Source organism: Somniosus microcephalus, chromosome 6 (genome assembly GCF_052327205.1).
Source record: "Somniosus microcephalus isolate GS21.2 chromosome 6, FLI_Smic_1.0, whole genome shotgun sequence".
Taxonomy (NCBI): Eukaryota; Metazoa; Chordata; class Chondrichthyes; order Squaliformes; family Somniosidae; genus Somniosus; species Somniosus microcephalus.
In genome coordinates this window covers 238433825-238457504 of record NC_140992.1, presented here as the reverse complement: position 1 = coordinate 238457504, position 23680 = coordinate 238433825, and the positions used below count along the sequence as shown (strand labels likewise).

Sequence of the window (23680 nt, the reverse complement as noted above, 5' to 3'; positions counted from 1 at the left end):
CCCATTGTTTTCTTATCAAAAATAAGGTTTGGAGGTGTGAATGAATTACATCAGTGATGTCAGCACACATGTTGAGTGCTGTGCATACTCTCCTGACCAGATTTATATCAGGAAAAGAAACAATGGCTGTGCCAATTGTGGTTTGTTTTTATTGAAGGACACCTGGATTATCTTTAGGTACGGCTGTGAGGATGTTTTTCTTTATGCTGCAGCAAATGTTATTTTTTCATTCCTAATTGGGTATGGAGCCAGGACAACAGTAACACTGACAGTTTCCTAAAGATTGAGATCATCAATCAATGGCTGACTCAGGTCACACACTAGGGCATTATTCTTTTTACTAAAATGCAATATGAAAACTGTTCCACTGTGCACAACATCCAACAATTTTATTATCCCACCATCACAGTGTCAAGTAAGTGGTTTGAGCCACAACAAATGTAGGTTTTTCAATTTTATTTTCAGCAGAAACTATTTAGGAGTTAAATGTCAATCTGACAATAAGCTCCATATTCAGGTTGTCATTCAGCTTGACAGATATCCCTTGTTTGTTTTTTGAGTTTCAACATGGTTCAAAGTTAAAAAAAAAATGTAAAAATTTTAAACCTCAATTCACCTGGGATTTTTGGGGCTAAATTCTTTCCCAATGATTTTTCTACTTTTTTTTTTTTTACACATTAAACAAAAACAGAAAAAGCCCAGATTTTAAGCTGGTAATCAAAACTGACTTGAAAGATCCTTAACTATCCTATACATACACAGGCTAACATAAATGCCCAGAGGAGTTAACAGATCTTCTCCAAAATAGTCAGTATAATACATAGAGTTACATACATAAAGTCTACAGCACAAACAGGCCATTTGGCCCAACTGGTCAATGCCGACGTTTATGTTTCACACGAGCTTCCTCCCACCCCTCTTCATCTATCCCTATCTGCATATCCTTCTATTCCTTTCTCCCTCATGCGTTTACCCAGCTTCCCCTTAAATGCATCTATGTTATTCACCTCAACTACTCCTTGTGGTAGCGTGTTCCACATTCTCACCGCTCTTTGGATAAAGAAATTTCTCCTGAATTCCCTATTGGAGTTATTAATGGCCGTCTTATATTTATGGTCCCTAGTTTTGATCTCCCCCACAATATTCTCTATGTCTACCCTATCAAACACTTTCAATGGCCCAGAAATTCAGGTCGGGGGCTTCCCGCGGGTGCGAGCCCCCGACCTGCACTTACCTTGCGCGCCGGCCCCCGTGGAATTCCGATCCGGGGCCTGGTCCAGCTGCCGGCGCGCAGTGCTTGCGTATCCCAGGGGCGCAGTTAGTTCGATGCGTCCCCTGGGATCACGTGGGCCATGGGGAGCCAATCGGAGCAGGGAATGCTCCATTCCCAAGTCTGACAGGAAGTGCTGTCAAACTTAGAAATACGACGGGCCCCTTCTTACAAAACATCACTAAATCTTCAAATACATTTTAAAAAATCACATTTTTTAAATAAACTAAATTACATGAAATAACTATTTTAAACAATAATTTAAACTTTTGGAAAAAATAATTTTATTTTCTAACGGGGCTAAAAATAAACTTACCTTGCTTTAAAGTATTTAAAAATAATAAACCTGTTGGGAAAATGTTTTAATTAATTCACCACTTACCTTGTAAAAAAACAGGCCTTACGCCTGCTTTTTATATTTCTAACTTCTGCAGGCTTACCTTCCCGGGAAAACCTGTAAAAAAAAAAGTTCGATGCGCACACGCATCCTCCCCCGCGCACGCGTTCGACCTCTGAATCCCTGCTTTCAGGGGAATGGAAGTGCCGGTTTCCCGCACATGCGCAGTGCATGCAGGAAACCAGCACTTCCATTGGGCCTACGGGTGAGTACCCCGTGCGTACTCACCCGTGGAGACCCGAATTTCTGGGCCATTATCTTAAAGACCTCTATCAGATCACCCCTCAGCCTTCTCTTTTCTAGAGAAAAAAAAGTCCCAGCCTGTTTAGCCTTTCCTGATATCCTATCAGTTTTGGCATCATCCTTGTGAATCTTTTTTGCACCTTCTCCAGTGCCTCTATATTATTTTTATAATACCAGAACTGTGCACAGTACTCAAAGTGTGGTCTAACCAAGGTTCGATACAAGTTTACTCTCATACTCTATTTTCCCCCTCTTAAATCAATCTCTTGGTCCTTTTTTGCTGAATTCTAAACTGCTCCCAATCCTCAGGCTTGCTGCTTTTTCTGGCAACTTCATGTGACTCCTCTTTGGATCTAACACTATCCTTAATTTCTTTTGTTAGCCACGTTTGGGGTGCTTTTCCTTGTGTTTTTGCACCAGAAAGGAATGTATAACTGCAGTACCCTTGTTACATGCATTCGTTCCTTAAATGTTAGCCATTGCCTATCCACCGTCATGCCTTTTAATGAAGCTCCCCAATCTATCATAGCCAACTCCCTCCTCATACCTTCGTAGTTTCCTTTGTTTCGATTCAGGACCCTAGTTTTGGATTGGACTACCTCACTTTCCATCTTAATGAAGAATTCAATCATGTTATGGTCACCCTTCCCTAAAGAACCCCGCACAAGATTATTAATTAACCCCTACTCATTGCACAATACCCAATCTAGGATAGCCTGTTCCCTAGTGGGCACCTCAACGTACTGGTCTAAAAAACCATCTCGTACACACTCCAGGAATTCATCCTCCACAGTATTATTGCTAATTTGGTTTGGCCAGTCTATATGTAGATTAAAGTCACCCATGATTACTGCAGTACCCTTGTTACATGCATATCTCATTTTCTGTTTGATGCCGTCCCCTACATTACCACTACTGTTTGGAGACCTAGAGACAACTCCCACCAATGTTTTCTACCCCTTGGTGCTTCTTAGCTCCACCCAGACTGATTCTACACCCTGATTTTCTGAGCCAATATCCTTTCTCACTATTGCTCTGATTTCATCCTTTACTAACAACACCACCCTATCTCCTTTTCTTTTTGCCTATCCTTCCTAAATATCAAATATCCTTGGATATTCAGCTCCCAGCCTTGGTCACCCTGCAGCCATGTCTCTGTAATTGCAATTATATCGTATCAGTTTTCATCTATTTGCAGTTAATTCATCTACCTTATACAAATGCTTCGTGCATTCAGATACAGTGCCTTTAGATTTGTCTTTTTAACATTTATAGACATCTTAACATTTTTTTGTACTATGACCCTATTTGTCTTACCCGGACCCTATTTGTTAGTGCACTCCTTTGTTTGTACGCTCTGTCCCTTCCTGACACAATCTGGTTATCCTTACCCCAATCACTTTCCTGCACTGCTTCCTTGTCTCTTCTCTTTAGCATTCTAGATGTCTCCCCACCGGGACCCTCCCCCCACTTATTTAGTTTAAAGGCCTATCTACCTCTCTAGTTATTCGATTCGCTAGAACTCTGGTCCCAGCATGGTTCAGGTGTAGTCCGTCCCAACAGAACAGCTCTCTCTTTCCCCAGTACTGGTGCCAGTGCCCCACGAATCGAAACCCACTTCTCCCACACCAATCTTTGAGCACGCATTCATCTCCCTGATCCTATTAACCCTATGCCAATTTGCTCATGGCTCAGGTAATAATCCAGAGATTACCTTTGTGGTTCTGCTTTTTAATTTTGTCCCTAGCTGCTCAAACTCTCTCAGCAGAACCTCTTTTAGTCCTACCAATGTCATTGGTACCTACATGGACCACGACAACTGGATCCTCCCCCTCCCACTCCAGACTGGAGGAGAAATCACCCCGTTCCACAAGTCATTTACCACAAAGAACACCCAGTTAATCGGAGACTTCAATTTTTTGTTCATGGAACTTTCTTTTGCCTTCCATGAAACAGGAAGCTCGTCACAGTCCAGGTCAGTTTGGCTTTCTTCAATACATTAACAATCAATAAGCTTTTTGATGGCGTATTATTACTTCAAGACAGTGGAACATCAACCACACAACCTGCAACTGAAGAACCTTGGATTTTGAGATTCAAATATTGATGTATTCCCTTCTCTCTTCCCTCCCTAAGGCAATAAAAATAAATCCCTGATCCTATTGCAGGATCTTCTGTTGCATGCCATGTAATAACTAAAAGCCACAATGCATACAAAACGTATTTTATTTGAACTGAAAGAAAAAACAGAAAAAATACTGCACAAGCTAAAACTGAACATTTGTGCAAGGTAATAGCATCTTCTTGCAAGTCCGTTCTAAAACAGGTTTAATGGATTAAAAAGGATGCCGAGTCCAAGGTTTAATGGATTAAAAAGGATGCCGAGTCCAAAGCTGCAATTTAATACCAGGATTCAAATAACATGTGAGTGTCATTTGAACACCAAGACTAAATTACAACTGCATTCCTCACAACAACTATCAATTTATGCTCTTGATGGGTATTTTCAACAGTAGAACTGGAAGAAATGCAAAATGCTTACAAACTGCACACTTTAAGAACTAAACAATTCTTGTCATTGGGAAGACTAGAATAATTAGTTACATCGAATGCCCCAAAACATTTACATAGACTACAATGAAACACTGAAAATGCTGGAAACAGGTGAAGCATCGACAGACAAAACATAAACCCATCCTTTACAAATACTGAGTTGACACGGTATGTTTCCAACAGATTCTGTTTTTAAATCACAATATGTAGACTGTTAAGTATCCTGTAATGTCCAATTAGTCACCAATAACATTATTCATTGGACGCTATGCCTACTCTTCACCGCACTAATGCTATTTGTAAAATTACCAACTATGCATGTACAATGTGGCTACTAACTCACATTGGGGGGAAAACTGCCTTAACTTGCAAGCTTAGATGCAAGAGGATTGTTCAAGAAGCCCACTGTTCACAACTTGGAACTTTTTCATAAGAAACACATGATACTGTATTTCTCTAACTTACCTTAGTTTTTCATGAAGTTCTAACAGTAATCCAGTGATCATGCACAGGCTATTCTTTACACTAACAAAACACAAAATGGAGAAGCCCTACATGATCGTTTCAGATACAATATTGCAATTGCTAGCACTGAGAACAGCCTCTGCTTTCAAGGCCCAAGTAATACTAGTATACGTTCACAAGTGTAAAACAGTATAAATAGCTCATTTATATTGAAATTGTTGTAGCAGTATCAATCGGGTACTTTGAGTACCTAACTGTACTGATGCAAAACGACACCCATTTGTAGTTACAGCTACATAACAGCAGATTCGCGGTTGTATAAATACCACAATATGCAACATGCGGCATCAGGCGAAGTTATTTCTAAATGTTTTTGTACACGTGAATTTCATACTGCACTTGCATTTACCAACCACCCTATGTAGTGTCATGAAAAACTGGCACCAAATTGTCCTAATTCTACTTGAAACAAATTGAAGAACAGCCCCAGATACCAATAAAAAGCCTTAAGAAATTATAATACCATCGCCAAGGCTTCAAATAACTAGGCCTATAACCAACGAAAAGTATTCAAGCGTTTTACTTAAATCATTGCGCCTGTATTGTCTATCGGTTAAATTTCGACATGTAATTAAACCATTTCGTCTGTGTAGAATAGGTGTTTATTTTCCGAAATAAGATTAGAATCCGCGCTGCAGTCGTTGGGACTCAGAAAAGCAGCGAATGTTTAAAGGTATACACAAGAAATATAATAAAATTACGTTTAACACTAGCTTAAGTGATTATTTTATATCTTATGAAGTATATTCCAACAATGTAACAAACAAAACCTGCGAGTCTGAATATTGTAACACGCTTTCCCTACAAATGAATAAACTGCTAATATTGCACAAGGCAAATGAAAATTTAAACTTGAAGCTGGCCCTGGCCGCACGACCACCCCCACTTATAACGATCTTGCTCGTTACAGAGACCAGATAAACAAGACTACAGCGATATTAAAAGTCAGGCGGATCTACTGTAGGCCGCTCCACCTCACGGTCCGACTCTCCTAAAAAAAAAATAACAATAATCGGCATTTTCCAGTCATTTCGCCTTGCAGAAAACAGACGAGCGAGGCGGCCAGACTTTACGGACGAGAGTCGCGCTATCGCGGTGGTTATTACCGTTCAGTTCTCGTTTCTTGTTTGTTAAAATCCGATAATGGCGTCCTTCCTCGCGAGAGAATCCCTCCGACACACAGCAAACGGCCGCGCCAGCTCTGGCGGCAGGGAGGCAAGATGGCGGCCGGTGAGGCGGGCCGGGCGCTGGCTCCCCTCGCGCACTGTGTCTGGCCCTGGCTGTCAAACAACAGCAATCAGCAGGGGGAGAGCGAGGCTACACACATCCAGTGACAAAACTCTTCCATTCCCACCTCGGCATTACTCTACGTTCAACGTTAGGCTGTATTTTTTTAAATATTGATTAATCTTATTGTAAAACATAGTTCACCACCCCACACGTTTATAAATGCTCTCCAGGAAAAGAAAACAACTCCCACCACCGCCGCAAAGAAGTCTGAATTCCTGGTACGCAGTTGACATATCTGCGCTGGTTGAGGAAAAAAATCCTATTGACATCCGCTATTTTATTACGTTTATTTTATTCGCGCATTGCATTTGTTGCTACGAATGTAAGTAAACTGATCAACAGAGCGGAGAAAAGTGAGACTGCCGAACCGTTTAAATGAATACAACCAAATATAATTTTAATTAATATTTACGCTGTTGGCAATGTTCAAAACGTCTCCGTCAGATTCTGAAAGGCGGAAAATTAGAATTTTGTTGGAAATCAGTTTTTTTTGGTGACTATCCGTCAGTCAGAATTTTCTTCACTTGAGTTTAGTTTGGCAAAAGTTGTTTCAGTACTTTCAGTGGCCATCGCTGATAACATTCGACAACCCATAGGGGTTCATTATCAGTTGCGTGTTGGACAGCAGCTTTTTGCGTTTAAAAACGTATGGTATGTCCTCTGGATGTGGGAAATCTTTTGCTTTTCAACACTAAGACTTTGGGCACAATTAAATCAGATGTTAATTTATGGAAGTATTTTTTTTAGCATTGATGCATATTAATTCTCAGGATGGGGTGGCAGTATTGATCAAATAAACTACAGTATTGTAGGAATTGACGAATTCCTATAAATAACTGAGATCGACACCAGGGAACAAGCAAACAGGTCTTTACTGATCAGAGACTCCACGAGGACTGCCTGGGCAGCCCCGTGGTTTGCGACGTGACGTCATCACGTTGCCCGCGGTTTCCCGCGCTCTTAAAGGGGCCACGCCTCGTACATGCAAACTCTATATACAGAACACAGTAATGTTTAACACAATGGTATAGGTTTAGGCTGGTGTTAGAACATCATTAAAGAGAATTATGTACAGTTAGTCGGAGTCATTCAGTGGTTCTGCCACATGTGCCCCCCCAGAATTCACTTTAACGGACAAAGTCAAACGGTGAGGGGGTCTGACATGCCTGTCAGAACGACTCCTGTACTCTCGAGGCGGAGGCTGCTGGGCGGCTGGCGGTTTGGCAGGCGGTCGCACTTGATCTGCCGTAACGACGATGGGTGGCCGACCCCGTCTCGGCGGTTGTGCTGTCTCGATGGGGCGGTCGAGGTCTAAATGTGCTGGCTTTAAACGGTCGACCGAAATGTGGTCTGGTTTACCACTGACATCTACCGTGAAGGTTTTGTCCCCTGCTTCCAACACGCGGAAGGGACCGGTATATGGGGCCTTGAGTGGATCCCTATGTGTATCATGGCGAATAAAAACGTACTCCGCCTTGTGAAGCTCCGTGGGAACGTGTGACCTCTGTGGCCCGTGGTGCGAAGTGGGCACCGGTGCGAAACATCTGGCCGCCTCTTGGTGACTAGCAAGCTGGGCAGACGCGGACCATGGCTCCGTAGATGTTGGTAGGAAGTCCCCTGGGACTCGCAGCGGCTGACCGTACACGAGTTCCGCTGATGAAGAGTGAAGGTCTTTGGGGGCCATGCGAAGGCCCAACAGGACCCACGGTAGCTTGTCTGCCCATCCAGCGTCCTGTAGGCTGGCCTTCAGGGCGGCTTTCATTGAGCGGTGGAAGCGTTCGCAGAGGCCATTTGCCTGTGGGTGGTAGGCTGTGGTGCGGTATAATTTGACACCGAGTCCTTGGGCCACTGCATTCCAGAGTTCGGAGGAAAACTGCGGTCCCCTGTCCGACGAAATATCTGCGGGCACTCCGAAACGGGCGATCCAGGAGGAAATGAACGCCCTGGCCACGTCCGCCGAAGTACTGGATGACAGGGGAACCGCCTCTGGCCATCTGGTGGTGCGGTCAACCATGGTCAGGATGTGTGAAAAACCATGGGAGGGTGGGAGTGGTCCTACCAGGTCGACGTTGACATGGTCGAAACGGCGCTCCGGAACTGTGAAGGCGGCCAACGGAGCTTTGATGTGTCGCTGTACCTTGGCCTTTTGGCAGACCACGCAGGTGTTGGCCCAGTCGTGGACATCTTTGTGCATGCCATGCCATACAAATTTCACGGACATCAGTTTCTGAGAGGCCTTCATTCCAGGGTGTGACAACCCATGTATGGCGTCGAACACTTTGCGGCGCCAGACAACCGGCACGACAGGGCGAGGATCCTGTATGGAGACGTCACACAACAGCTTGGTACCTGCCGAATGGAACTTGACGTCGGCCAACTGGAGGCCAGTGATGGCTGTTCTGTAAGCTTGGACTTCCAGGTCTGCGGCTTGGTCCGCTGCCATGAGGGCGTAGTCGATGCCCAAATGAACCGTATGGATGATCGCGCGGGAGAGGCAGTCTGCCACCAGGTTGTCCTTACTGGCCACGTGCCGTATAGCCATGGTGAATTCGGATATGTAGGTCAGTTGACATATCCCATGAACCTTCCGGACTCAATATCGAGTTCAACAATTTCAGATAATAATCCCTGCCCCCATTTTTCATGCTATATGATTTTGCCATTCCCATTTGCAACATTTTCACAGTGTGTTCTTACAATTCCTTCCCCCCCCCCTAACACTTCCCCCACCCTGTCTCTGCACCTGCTTCATATCTGTTACATTTCCAGCTTTTCCAGTTCTGATGAAGGGTCCCAGACCTGAAATGTTAACTCTGTTTCTCTCTCCACGAATGCTGCCTGGCCTGCTGAGTGTTTCCAGCATATTCTGTTGTTATTTCAGATTTCCAGCATCCGCAGTATTTTGCTATTGTCCAAAAATCTAGCGATCTCTGTCTTGAATATACTCAACGACTGAGCCTTCATAGCCCTCTGGGATAGAGAATTCCAAAGATTCACCACCCTCTGAGTGAAGAAATTTCTCCTGATCTCAGTCCTAAATGGACAACCTCTTATTCTGAGACTGTGACCCCTGGTTCTAGACTCCCCAGCCAGGGGAAACAGCCTCCTTGCATCTACCCTGTCAAGCCCTGTAAGAATTTTATGTTTCAATGAGATCGCCTCTCATTCATATAAACTCCAGAGAATATAGGCCTAGTCTACTCAATCTCTCCTCATAGGACAATCCCCCCATCCCAGGAATCAGTCTGGTAAACCTTTGTTGCACTTTATGGCAACTATATCCTTCCTTAGGTAAGGAGACTAAAACTGTACAGAATACTCCAGGTGTGGTCTCACCAGGGCCCTATATAATCGTAGTAAGACGTCTTTACTCTTATACTCAAATCCTCTTGTAATAAAGGCCAACATACTATTTGCTTTCCTAATTGCTTGCCGTACCTGCATGTTAACTTTCAGTGATTCGTGTACAAGGACTCCCAGGTCCCTCTGAACACCAACATTTCCCAATCTCTCACCATTTAAAAAATACTCTGCTTTTCTATTTTTCCTACCAAAGTGGAAAACTTCGCATTTCTCCACATTATATTCCATTTGCCATGTTCTTGACCACTCACTTAGCCTGTCTATATCCCCTTGAAGCCTCTTTGCATCCTCCTCACAACTTACATTCCCACCTAGCTTTGTATCATCAGCAAACTTGGATATATTACATTTGGTCCCCTTATCCAAATCATTAATAATGTAGGAAACGTGGCAGCAAGGACCCACAGCAATGTGATAATGACTTGAATCTGTTTTAGTGATGTTGGATGAGGGATAAATATTGGCCAGGACACCAGGGAGTAGTCCCCTGCTCTTCTTCAAAATACTGCCATGAGATCTTTTATGTTCACATGAGAGGGCAGATGAAGCCTCAGGTTAACATTTGATCTGAAAGGCAGCACCTCTGACAGTGCAGCACTCCCTCGGTACTGTACTGGAGTGTCAACTGAGAGTTTGTGCTCCAGTCTCTAGAGTGGGACTTGAGCCCACAACCTTCTGACTCAAAGGTGAGAGTGTTAACACTGAGCCACAGCTGATATCTAACTACTGTGTGCTGTTCTGGTTCCTTCACATAATAGAAGAAATAGAGGTTGTAATGATCAATAACATGTCATTCTATAGTGGACACTAGGTGGAGCCGTAGAGCTGTATATAGCTGTATGTATAAGACTACACTACCCAGCTGTATGATATTAAGACTACATTACCCATGAGGCACTAGGCTACCCACAAGGCAGCAGTCAAGATGGAAGCCTCTACAGATACAGTACCTAGTCCACATGTGCTCAATAAAAAGTCTAGCAGAAGCTAGCTGTGTTCATAATAAGAATGTCTAGTTATTAATGAACATAAGATGGTACCAGGAGTGGGGTGAAGATCTGCTGAAAATTGTGAAAAGCGACATGGAGAATTTGAAGCCACCAGAGCATTTGAAACTCACAGAAAAAATCGACTACAATTGGCAGACTTTTAAACAGCAATTCGAACTCTACATTGCAGCCATCAGATTCGGTACGAAGCCAGACGCAAGGAAGATAGCGTTGCTGCTTACGGTTGCAGGCCCACAGGCGATAGAGGTATTTAATACATTTGTATTTAATCCAGCGGAGAACAGAGAAAAATTAGAAGATGTGCTAAAAAAATTTGATGCACATTGCTCTCCCAAAAAGAATGAGACGTATGAAAGATACATCTTCCGTTCTCGGACACAGCAACAAAATGAGACTTTTGACAGCTTTATAACTGATCTGAAACTGAAAGCACAGACATGTAATTTCTCTGAGCTCAAAGCATCCATGATTCATGACCAGATTGTGTTTGGTATTCATGATAAAAAAGTCAGGGAACGTCTGTTGAGAGAAACCGAACTAAATTTGGAAAATGCGGTGAAAATATGCCAAGCCAGCGAGCTAGCTCGAAAGCACGCAAAGACTTTCAGTGAAATCAATAATGATGCGAGTGTAATGAGTGATAATGCTGCTGTCGGTGCTGTGTCCTACAAGGGGAAGAAACGTGGGCAGAACAGAAATGAAAAGCAATCGGAGGATGAAATTTTTAATTGTAAACGCTGTGGTTACAAACACCAGTTAAGACAATGCCCAGCGTTTGGAAAAATGTGCACAAAGTGTAATGGAAAGAATCACTTTGCCAAACAATGCTTTTCAAAAGTAAAAACAACGAACGGGCAACAAGTTAATGTAATTGAGGACACTGATTTAAGTGAGACGTTTTTTGTAGGAATGGTGTCATGTGACGATATCAAAAAAGATACAGAAAATGTGCAGCCCTCAGAAATGGACAATGCTGAACATAAAGTCAATGCAGTAAAAGTGGACAAATGGATGATCCCACTGCAGATAAATGGAGCATTAGTTACATTGAAACTGGACACTGGGGCAAAAGCAAACTTAATCAGTATGAGTGACATAAAAAATATGAAAGAAAAGCCCAAAATACAGAAAAAGTCAGTACTACTGAAGAGCTATAATGGACAGAAAATAGATAGCTTAGGTGTATGCAGACTTAACGTGACAGTCAAAGACAAAGTGCATCATCTCATGTTTTCTGTTGTGGCTGAAAGACTTGATTCGATACTAGGTGACAAAGCTTGTGAAGACTTAGAACTGGTCAAGAGAGTCTACCGTATAAACTGTGCCATAAGCAGACCAGATGACTCAGGTGATGAAGCAGAGAGCCCATCAAGGATGAAAAGGCCAAAGGGTATGCATGTCTTCAAAAAGCCTAGTTTCTCCAAGAAGAAAGAAAAAGACTTCAAGGTCAAAGAGAAGCCAAAGGAAGAAAAGCACAAAGAGAAAAAACACAAGGAGAAAAAGTCCAAAGATATAACCGCAGCAAATGTTGTTAAGCAGTGGAAAGAGAAAAAGAAAAAGAAGACTGCACTAGAGCAGGAAGCAGTTCCGGTGGATACTCCTTCTTCTCTCAGGCCAATCTTTGGTGTTCCATTAGCCGAGGCTGCTGAGAGGACTATGCTGTATAATGGGATCCAGCTGCCAGCAGTTTTTCGAGAGTGCATTGACTACATTGAGAGTTATGGCATGAAGAGTGAAGGAAACACTGAAACCCTCTCCAAGCAAAGATCGCAAGGAGACCTCGATCTATACAAGAGCAGATTGATGACAATGCCGCAACTGCATCTTGTCATTCACCGCCAGAACAATCTCATGAAGACACATCAGACTTACCCGTGTTGAGAAGATCCACACGTGAAGTAAAAGAGCCTGATAGACTTAATCTTTGAGTACAATGTAAAGCTTTGAAAATGTGTTGACTGTTTTGAAAATGTTTATGTTTATAGAGCACTAACAAAAGTGTTACTGATATTATCTTTATTGTTTTCTTGAAAGTTGATTGATATTGATTTTGTTAAACCTCAAAGAAAGGGGGATGTAATGATCAATAACATGTCATTCTATAGTGGACACTAGGTGGAGCCGTAGAGCTGTATATAGCTGTATGTACACTACCCAGCTGTATGATATTAAGACTACATTACCCATGAGGCACTAGGCTACCCACAAGGCAGCAGTCAAGATGGAAGCCTCTACAGATACAGTACCTAGTCCACATGTGCTCAATAAAAAGTCTAGCAGAAGCTAGCTGTGTTCATAATGGCCCAGAAATTCCAGAATGGGGCTTGCAGCGCGTGCAAGCCCCGTATTTACACTTACCCCGCGCTACTGACGATCAGCTCCAGGGACGCCTGGACTTGGTGAATGAAAAAGAAGAATCCCGGGCAGCGTATGACGTCACGCCGCCCAGGAGTGCAGCCAGCGCGAAGCCAGGAGCGTGCAGTGTAAGTGAGACACGCCCCTTGAGGTCTCAGTTTCACTGGACACGCCCCCAATGTTTCTGTCAAGCTGCTAATCATTTTTACATGCAAAGCAGCAGTTTAAATAGGTTTTTGGAAGTTTTTTGAAGATTTTGGTAACTTTTATAAACTTTTTTAAATGTTTACATTATTTTGAGTAATCTGAAGTAGTTTTAAAGAGAAAGCAATTTAAAGACTTTTAAAAGCCCTAAAAGAATTTTTTAAATTCCATTTATTTATTTAGCAATGTCGTCGTCATACGTGTCTTCACACTGTTCCCTTTGGGGAACTGTATGAAGTGGTGGAAGGATTTATGGCCATGATTAACGCTCATTCCGTGACCGTAACCATCTTTGAACCAGCCATTAGGGCGGTTAGTCCTATGGCGGGAGGGTTTTACGGGCTGCCACAAGCTATAGAAGGAGGGGGAGCCACCCACACCCACGGACGCAAATATCCCACTGGATGTCAACCCAGAATTTAGAGCCGGAGCTCCGACTCCACTTGCCGGGACTGTCTGGAGCGGGGTTCAAAACCCTACCCTGATCTGGCCCAGCAGTGGGGATCCTACCGCTATGACAAAGGCCCAATCCGATTAGCAACGTGAAATGGCAGCATAGGGCTCCAGTCACGGGGAGGGAAAAGGCGCAGGAAACGTATGGGTGTCACCTTTTGTGCGGAGTGGGCCTTTTGCGTAGCAGTAAGCATCCCCGCCGCTGGGCCAGAAGGAGTAGGGTTTTGAACCCCACTCCAGACAGTCCCGGCAAGTGGAGTCGGAGTTCCAACTTTAAATTCTGGGTGGACATCCAGCGGGATACTTGCGTCCGTGGGTGTTGGTGGCCCCCCCCCCCTCAGATGGGTTGTGGGAGCCCGTAAAACCCTCCCGCCATAGGACTAACCACCCTAATGGCTGGTTCAAAGATGGTTACGGTCACGGAATGAGCGTTAATCACGGCCATAAATCCTTCCACCACTTCATACAGTTCCCCAAAGGGAACAGTGTGAGGATACGTACGATGATGACCTCTTGCGCAATGCACCTCCTTGGACCCTCAGTCGCAGATGCGAGGGGGCAAGTCGTGCAATTGTTAAATTTTTCATTTTATTGACATGTAAAATGTTGGCCCAGTAATTCCCTTCCAACTGCGCGAGTACGGTCGGGGTACTTACGCATCTGGCCGGATGAAATGCCGGTTTTCAGCATGCACAGTGCTTTTGGGGAAAACCGGCATTTCCTGTCCTCTGAACGAAGGGGTTCAGAGGCAGAACGCGTGCGACTGCACAGGCAGCGCGTGCGCAGTATAATTCGCCGCTTTCATTACTGCTTTCAGTGAGGTCAAGTCCTTACAACTTACACATGAAAAAAGCATGGGTACAGTTGCTCCAGAGGCTGCGGAGGAAGATATTTCTTATCGTGGAGCTTCTGAAAGTATGTATGTCTGTATATATTCCTTTGCGTGTTATGTATATATTCCTTTACTTATGTGTATGAATGTATTATTTAATTATGACTTTCAGAGAAAGTAACTTATTTGAAAATCATAATTAAAAACATACATCCATACACATTAGTAAAGGAATATAAAACATACATACATATACGTAAAGGAATATATGTGGACATACATACATAACTCATTCTCACATTCCATTCACACAGCCACAATTGCTCCTTCTACCTACCGTTCTGAAAACCCTTTTAAAAAAAAAAAAAATTTAAACTTTAAAACTTACTTAAAATTTCTTAAAATAACTTCCCTCCCTTTCCCAAACAAAAATATTGCATTTCAGAAGCTCCACGATAAAATGTTTCTTCCTCCGCAGCCAATGAACCACTTTACACTTGCTTTTTTCAAGTGTAACTTCTGAGGACTTACCCTCACGGATTTGAAATCTACGAAGTTCACTGCGCAAGCGCTGCCTGTGCAGTCGCACGCGCTCGAGGTCTGGAAATGCCGGCGTTCCCCGCATGCGCTGTTCATGCTGAACGCCGGCATTTCCAACGGCCAGATGCATGAGTACCCCGAGCGCACTCACGCCTTTGGCCGCGAATTTCTGGCCCATCAAGAATGTCTAGTTATTAATGAACATAAGAGAGGTCTTATAAAAAGTTTCACAGGAGGGCCACTAGATTAATTCATAGTTTTTACAACCTTAGGGGGGGAAAATTCAGTATCGCCCCGTTTGGGGCGCCATTAGCGGCTGCGCGCAAGGTTTAGCGCCTGGCGCTAATTATCGCCTCCGACGGCAAACTTGGCTTTTATCGCCCCTGGAGTGATTGGAGCGCTAAATCAGGCACTACAAGCCTGTATTAAGGCGCAAAGGCCGAGGAGTGAGGCGCTACCTCAGAGCGCTGGCGAAGCTCATGTGATGTCAGTCAACAATGGAACACAGACACACTGGCGCCGGCCAGTTCTTAAAGGGGAGTTCTGACGAAAGGTCATCGACCTGAAACGTTAACTCTGTTTCTCTCTTCACAGATGCTGCTTGACCTGCTGAGTTTCTCCAGCATTTTCTGTTTTTATCTTTAAGAGGAGGGTTGATTTTGCACTCCATCCACATCCTGTTCATTGCAGCCTTGAATCTCGGCCTGGAGAGACCTGTACATCAAATCTGCTGGAAAGAACAATGGAGAGACCCAGGGAAAGAGCTCAGAGTGCAGCCCCCACAGTCTCTTCTAAATCGATACAAGAAGGGCAAATCAAAATGAACCTGCAAAGTGCTGCTCAGTACCCAAAACTCCTTCACACAGTGTTGAATCTCTCCAGAAGTCTCTCTCTCAGAATGCGTGGTGCAAAAATGTCACCAACAAAAAAAGGTAGGAAGCGGTCGCCTTTAAATAGCACTCCTCCAGTCCCTTCCTGGCTGCAAAATGCTCCCCTCAACCTGTCGTTGCTAACGGCAAGTGGTAAGGCAGGGGGCGCCACTCAATATCTGGTCCAAGGCGCCACCGGGGTGTTGCGCACTCGACTGACGTCATGATCTGCTGGCGCAGGAGATCGTGGCGGTAGTGTTTAGCGCTGCCGCAAAATGTCTAGTTAATTTCGTGAGCGGCGGAAACATCACCGCGCCCGGACGCTAGTTGCTTTGCGCCCCATTAGCGCCCTCTTAAGGTGCTAACGGGAGGCGCAAACCAACTGAATTTTTCCCCCTAGGTATCGCATTGGGCTCAGAGAGCTGGGTCGTTTTACACTAGAAATTATAGACTTTGGGGAGACTTGATTGAAGAAGAAAGGAATTTCCCTGAATTTTTTTTTACCCTGAATCGGGCTAGCATTTTTATAATCTGTTTTTTTACCTCTCTCAGGAGATCACACAGCTGCTGGTGGGTGGGGAGTATAGGAGATCATGTTACCTAGTTGCAAGATGACTGAATGGTTCCAGATTCAATGGACCAGCTGCTTTTATCTGTCTGTCTTTTTCGTATGTTTCATAATGTGGGCAAACACAGCTGTCAATTTGCACATAGCAAGATCCCATAAACAGCAATGAGATAAATGACCAGAAGCTTTTTAGTGGTGTGGCTTTAGGATTGTTTTCTGGGTAAACCTGATTGGTACAGGAGAATGAGTTACATATAAATAGCACAGAAACAAGCAAACAATCTACTAATTCAAAGGGGAAGAAGGTTCTTAAAATAGATTGGGGGAACCAAACTTTAATTATAAACAAGTGGAACTTGAAGTGTGGTCAGGAGAAAGATTAAAAAATGATAAAACCAAAAATAAGTTTAGGCAATGTAAACAAATATAAAAAGGCTCAAAAATGAATGATAGATTTGAAAAATATAAATAAATGCCCTCACTCGAACACTGGAAGCAGTCAGAAAGAAATGCTGGAGTTAGAAGTATACATAACAAAAGGAAATTACGATGCCATAGGGAAGACAGAACTGTGGTTCACCCCAGAAGATGGGAGTGAATTCAATATTCAGCAGTGCCAGTTGTTCAGGGAAGATAGTGATGATGGGTGGGGTAGCTTTATAAGTTCAATATAATTTGTAAATTTCTGTCATAACCTAACTTGCAGGCAGAGGACAAAGCTAACAATTAGGGTCTGCTACAGAGTCGCAGGGCAGCTAAAGGAATGTTAAAGTATATTATACAATAAGGAAGAAAGTACTTGCATTTATATAGCATCTTTCACACCCTCAGGGCATCCAAAAGTCACTGCCAGTGACTTACTTTTAAAGTATAGCTACTGTTGTTATGTGCACAAACAAAGCAGCTAACCTGCACACCAAAAGATGGTACCTCTTACAATACTGTACTCCCCTGTACTACGCTGAAGTATCAGCCAAGATTATGTAGTTAACTTTTGAAGCAGAGTTTGAATGAACAACACTCTAGGGTGAGAGTGTTACTGACTGAGTCAAACCAGAAGGGTCTGCATTGATAATGTAGAAATAATGGGGTCACTTAAACCAAACAATAAAAACAGTGAATGTCCTTATGGAATTATGCCAACAAAATCAACACTTGTAAATACGAACAACAACAAAAACCTTTATTTATATAGTGCCTTTAACGTAGTAAAACGTCCCACCGTGCTTCACAGGAGTATTATAAGACAAAAAAATTGACACCGAGCCACATGGTGTTTGAAGGTCAACCATCACAGCCCCAGGACATCGGTGCAGGAGTTTCTCAGGGCAGTGTCCTAGGCCCAACCATCTTCAGCTGCTTCATCAATGACCGTCCCTCCAACATAAGGTCAGAAATGGGGATGTTTGCTGATGACTGCACAGTGTTCAGTGCCATTCACAACTCCTCAGATAATGAAGCAGTCCATGCCCGCATGCAACAAGACCTAGGCGACGTTCAGGCTTGGGCTGATAAGTGGCAGGTAACATTCGCTCCACAGAAGTGCCGGTCAATGACTGTCTCCAACAGGCGAGAGTCTAATCACTGCCCCTTGACATTCAATGGTATTACCATCGCCAAATCCCCCACCATCAACATCCTGGGTGTCACCATTGACAAGAAACTTAACTGGACCAGCCACATAAATACTATGGCAACAAGAGCAGGTCAGAGGCTAGGTATTCTGCGGCGAGTGTCTCACCTCCTGACTCCCCAAAGCCTTTCCACCATCTACAAGGCACAAGTCAGGAGTGTGATGGAATACTCTCCACTTGCCTGGATGAGTGCAGCTCCAACAACACTCAAGAAGCTCAACACCATCCAGGACAAAGCAGCCCCCTTGATTGGCATCCCATCATGTTATGTAGTGATACCTTTATTTTTCTTACCATCTGGGGAAGCTATCTGGCATGGCTATCTCTCTTCAAAGACTTCAGACAGACACCCCAAGTTGAACGAGACAGGTAGATACATTCCTTCAAAAACGTGACTGGGGTCAATCAGATTGAAATGATTGTCCACTCAATTCAAAAAAACTGCCACTCAAACATTTATGAATGCATCCTCCAAAATGTTGTATTTGAATTGAACGGCTTGACTGCTCCCTAAGACACCAGTCTCAAACAAAGCAACTAATTGTGTAACAATTGTATCAAGTTAAGACATGACTTTCGTGAGTAAAGTTGGTTTTTAACCACTTAAGAATTCAAGAAGCCAAAATCATGCTAAATCTCAGATGTTTCCCCACAAGAACAAACTTGCATGTTGACCTAGCGCGAAGAATGAATCCATATGATGGTAGATGTGCCCAATCATAATATTATAGTTCAGTATTACCTGAAGGCTATTGATTGAAAGGTCTTCTCTTCTTAGGCAGTCCCTTGGAATCGAGGATGACTTGCTTCCATACTAAAAATGAGTTCTCAGGTGACTGATGAGTCCAATGCGAGACCTACAGTCTCTGTCACAGGTGGGGCAGACGGTGGTTGAAGGGGTGGGTGGGTGGGGTGCTTGGGTTGACGTGCGCTCCTTCCACTGTTTGCGCTTGGCTTCCGCTTGCTCCCAGCGAAAAGACTCGAGGTGTACGGTGCCTTCCCGGATGCTTCTCCACTTTGTGTGGTCTTAGGCCAGGGATTCCCAGGTGTCGGTGGGGATGTTGCACTATTTCAAGGAGGCTTTGAGGGTGTCCTTGAAGCGTTTCCTCTGCCCACCTGGGGCTCTCTTGCCATGTCGGAGCTCCGAGTAGAGTGCTTGTTTTGGGAGTCTCGTATCAGGCATGCGGACGATGTGGCCCGTCCATAGGAGCTGATCGAGCGTGGTCAAAGCTTTGATGCTGGGGATGTTGGCCTGAGCGAGAACACTGACGTTGGTGCGCCTATCCTGCCAATGGATTTGCAGGATCTTGTGGAGGCAGCGTTGGTGGTACCTCTCCAGTGCTTTGAGGTGCCTGCTGTACATGGTCCATGTCTCTGAAGCATACAGGAGGACGGGTATCACTACTGGTCTGTAGACCATGAGCTTGATGCTGGGTTTGAGGTCCTGGTCTTCAAACACTCTCTTCCTCAGGCGACCGAAGGCTGCACTGGCACACTGAAGGCGGTGTTGGACTTCGTCATTGACATCTGCCCTTGTTGACAGTAGGCTACCGAGATATGGAAAGTGGTTCACGTTGTCCAAGGCCTCATCATGGATTTTGATAATCGGGGAGCAGTACTGTGTGGCGGGGTCCGGTTGGTAGAGGACCTTTGTCTTACGGATGTTTAGTGTAAGGCCTATGCTCTCATACGCTTCGGTGAAGGTGTTGACGATGGTTTGGAGTTCAGCCTCAGAGTGTGCGCAGATGCAAGCGTCGTCTGCATACTGTAATTCGATGACAGAGGATTGGATGACCTTGGATCTGGACTGGAAGCGATGGAGGTTGAACAGTTTCTCGTTTGTTCTGTAGTTTAGCTCCACTCCAGCGGGGAGCTTACTGAGGGTGAGATGGAGCATTGCAGCCAGGAAGAGCGTTGGTGCGATGACACAGCCTTGCTTGACCCCGGTCGGTACATGAATTGGGTCTGTGGTGGATCCGTTGGTCAGGATCACGGCTTGCATGTCATCGTGAAGCAGAGGATGATGACAAACTTTTGAGGGCAGCCGAATTTGAGGAGGACACTCCATAATCCCTCACCCTAGCCTGGAACCTAGTCTGATTGCAAGGTACAAGAGGCATCTTTGTTGATTGTTAATTCATATTGGCAAACCATCAGCCTTGGCTCAGTGGTAGCATCTCACCTCTGCGTTAGCAGGTTGTGGGTTCAAAAACTGAGGGGGCTCGACAAGGTAAATGCAGAGAGGATGTTTCCTCTCGTGGGGAAATCTAGAACGCAGGGGCACAGTTTTAGAATAAAGGGTCGCCCTTTTAGAACTGAGGAGGAATTTCTTCTCTCAGAGGGTCGTAAATCTGTGGAATTCTCTGCCCCAGAGAGCCGTAGAGGCTGTGTCAGTAAATACATTTAAGGTGGAGACAGACAGATTTTTGCAAGATAAGGGAGTGAAGGGTTATGGGGAGCGGGCGGGGAAGTGGCTTTGAGCCCAAGATCAGCCATGATCTTACTGAATGGTGGAGCAGGCTCGAGGGGCCAAGTGACCTATTCCTGCTCCTAGTTCTTATGTAACCAACACCTAAAACATGATCTGGTCATTTTCATTGCTGTTTGCTGTGTGCAAATCCGCTGTTGCGTTTCCTACGTTACAACTGCAGTGCAAAAGTATTTAATTGGTTGTAAAGCGCTTTGAGACATCCTGAAAAGCGCCATATAAATGTAAGTCTTTCTTTTCCCTGTGACAATTCTCCTCTGTTTATGTTTGGGTGTCTCTGGTCTCCGCTCATTTGACTTCTGAGCGCATGCGCCTTGGCATCTCGTTCACTTGAATGGGTGGGTTCATGCTGGAAGCACATATTTGGCCGGAAGATCAACATCAAAGAGAAGCGCGCAACATTTTGCAATAGATGTACTCCTACATAAACTGGTTGCCGCAGTTGCAATTCGGCATTGACTGTTTCGAATCAGATCACGACGTGGCGGGGAGCCCGAAAGCAGCTCCAGAGTAAAACCAAAATGGTGTTTTCTTTCAGGGCGATTTTTGCTTTTGCGAAACGTTTCCCAGTAAGGCACCACTGTATCCCGGTTAGGAATTGTAATCTTGTCTTTTGCACCCAAAATATTAACACAGCAAGTAAGTAATCGCCATAATCTTACCTCAATTTTCTGTTTGTTCTTAACAGACTGTCTTTTAAAATTATAGTAAGTAAACATTGTTTTTTAAGAATAATTCTTTTGCCGAATAGTCTCTCAATCTGGAATGATTTATTTTGTAATTTGAACTAGCTCCATGCCCAGAGCTTATATTTTAAAAATGTGTTGTGAAGACTTCATCACATTTTGCTTTTGTGGTAACATCTGTGGGCACTGCATGCATTTTTGTTGGATGATACGTTTATTCCAGGAACATTTCTTCTGTGAAATGCTGGCTGTTAACTCCTCGGTTGAATGTATTCATTCGTCTTTCTTCCCAGAACAGCAAGAATGGCAGAATCCGATGTCTGTCCCAAGTGGGATCCGGCAGTCTCCCATTGCCATATGCTCTGCCGGTAGTGTATATGATCCGCAACTGAAACCTTTAAAGATCTCGTATGACCCGAGTAATTGCCTTCAAGTTACGAACAACGGCTATTTTTTCCAGGTGGAATTTGAAGACTCCAAAGACAGCTCGGGTATGGAGAACTATATTGGTCTTCTGAAAATGTGAACGTGTGAAACCCCAGTTTTGAGAGCAAGGTGCATGCTAGCTTCAGGGCAAAAGGTGTAATTTCACTGCAGCTACTGGATTCAAAACAGGCAGCGCTCTATTTACCAAGAGGAAAATACCGCAGATGCTGGAAATCTGAAATAAAAACAGAAAATGCTGGAGATACTCAGCAGGTCAGGCAGCATCTGTGAAGAGAGAAACAGAGTTAACGTTTCAGGTCGACGACCCTTCGTCAGAACTGGAAAAAGTTGGAGATGGAACAGATTGTTAAACAAGTGCAGGGAAAGGGGGGAGGGAAGGAAAAAACAAAAGGGAAGGTCTGTGATAGGATGGAAGGCAGGAGAGATTAAGAGACAAAAGGGATGATGGGGCAAGGCAAAAGGAGATGGTAATGGGACAAGTAAAGAAACAGAAGATGACTAGATGAAGGGTAAATGGCAATGGCAGAATGATCGACAGCTGCCACGTGAGAGAGAAAAAAAAATATGGGGCAGAGGTTATAGTCTGAAATTGTTGAACTCGATGTTGAGTCCAAAGGCTGTAAAGTGCCTAATTGAAAAATGAGGAGCTGCTCCTGAAGCTTATGTTGAGTTTCATTGGAACACTGCAAGAGGTCGAGGACGGAGAGGTCAGAGTGGGAGTGGAGCGCAGAATTAAAGTGACAGGCAACCGGAAGCTCGGGGCCACCCTTACGGACTGAACGGAGGTGTTCCGCAAAGCGTTCACCTAATCTGCGTTTGGTCTCCCCAATATAGAGGAGACCGCATCGTGAGCAGCAAATGCACTATACTAAATTGCAAGAAGTACAAGTAAATCGCTGTTTCACCTGGAAGGAGTGTTTGGGGCCCTGGACAATGGGAAAGGAGGAGGTAGAAGGGCATGTGTTGCATCTCCTGCGTTTGCACGTGAAGGTGCCGGGTGAAGTGGAAGGGGTGTTGGGGGTGATAGAGGAGTGGACCGGGGTGTCGCGGAGGGAACGGTTCCTTCGGAATGCTGAAAGGGGAGGTGAGAGGAAGATATGTTTGGTGGTGGGATCACGCTGGAGGTGGCAGAAGTGGCGGAGGATGATCCATTGAATGTGGAAGCTGGTGGGGTGAAAGGTGAGGTCAAGGGGTACCCTATCGTGGTTCCAGGAGGGAGAGGAAGGAGTGAGAGCAGAAGTGCGGGAAATGGAACGGACACGGTCAAGGGCCGTGTCAATCACAGTAGAGGGGAACCCTCGGTTGAGGAAAAAGGAAGACGTGGTGAACTTGTGGAATTCTCTACCACAGAAGGCAGTTGAGGCCAATTCATTAAATATATTCAAGAAGGAGTTAGATATATTTCTTAAGGCTAAAGAGATCAAGGGATATGGGGAGAAAGCAGGGACAGGGTACTGAATTTGGATGATCAGCCATGATCTCATTAAATGGTGGAGCAGGCTCGAGGGGCCGAATGGCCTACTGCTCCTATCTTCTATGTTTCTATGTCGGAAGCACTAGTATGGAAGGTGGCATCATCAGAGCAGATGTGGCGGAGATGGAGAAACTGGGAGAGTGGAATAGAGTCCTTACAGGAAGCGGGGTGGGAGGAAGTGTAGTCCAGGTAGCTGTGGGAGTTAGTGGGCTTATAGTGAATATTTGTCAATAGCTTATCCCCAGAGATGGAGACCGAGAAGTCGAGGAAGGGAAGAGTCGGAGATGGATCATGTGAAGGCGAGGGAAGGGTGGAAATTGAAAGCAAAGTAAATTAAATTTTCTAGTTCAGGGCGAGAGCAGGAAATGGCACCGATACAGTCATCAATGTACCAGAAAAAGAGGTGAGGGAGGGGACCTGAGTAGGACTGGAACAAAGAATGTTCCACATATCCCATGAAAAGGCCGGCATAGCTAGGA

At 44.5% G+C, this 23680-nt stretch overlaps 2 protein-coding genes across 11 annotated transcripts in view; one reads left to right on the top strand and one right to left on the bottom strand.

Annotated features, from left to right (window-relative positions):
- Positions 1-6559, bottom strand: part of banp (BTG3 associated nuclear protein) — a 354489-nt gene extending 347930 nt beyond the window's left edge. For 3 of the 7 annotated variants that reach the window (XM_085991605.1, XM_085991604.1, XM_085991607.1), the window contains exon 1: positions 6095-6549. The gene's annotated coding sequence lies outside the window, so the exon portion shown is untranslated. Of the gene's footprint in view, positions 1-6094 lie in introns of all 7 variants that reach the window. The other 4 variants (XM_085991609.1, XM_085991611.1, XM_085991608.1 and 1 more) reach the window with 3 other exon arrangements.
- A 14137-nt stretch (positions 6560-20696) lies between these two features.
- ca5a (carbonic anhydrase 5a) overlaps positions 20697-23680 on the top strand; it is a 43370-nt gene continuing 40386 nt past the window's right edge. Inside the window, exons 1-2 of one of the 4 annotated variants that reach the window (XM_085991600.1) lie at positions 20697-21233; positions 21574-21771. In XM_085991600.1, coding sequence (XP_085847726.1) covers positions 21116-21233; positions 21574-21771 — 316 coding nt within the window. In that variant the 5' untranslated portion in view covers positions 20697-21115. The remainder of the gene's footprint in view (positions 21234-21573; positions 21772-23680) is intronic. The other 3 variants (XM_085991602.1, XM_085991601.1, XM_085991603.1) reach the window with 3 other exon arrangements.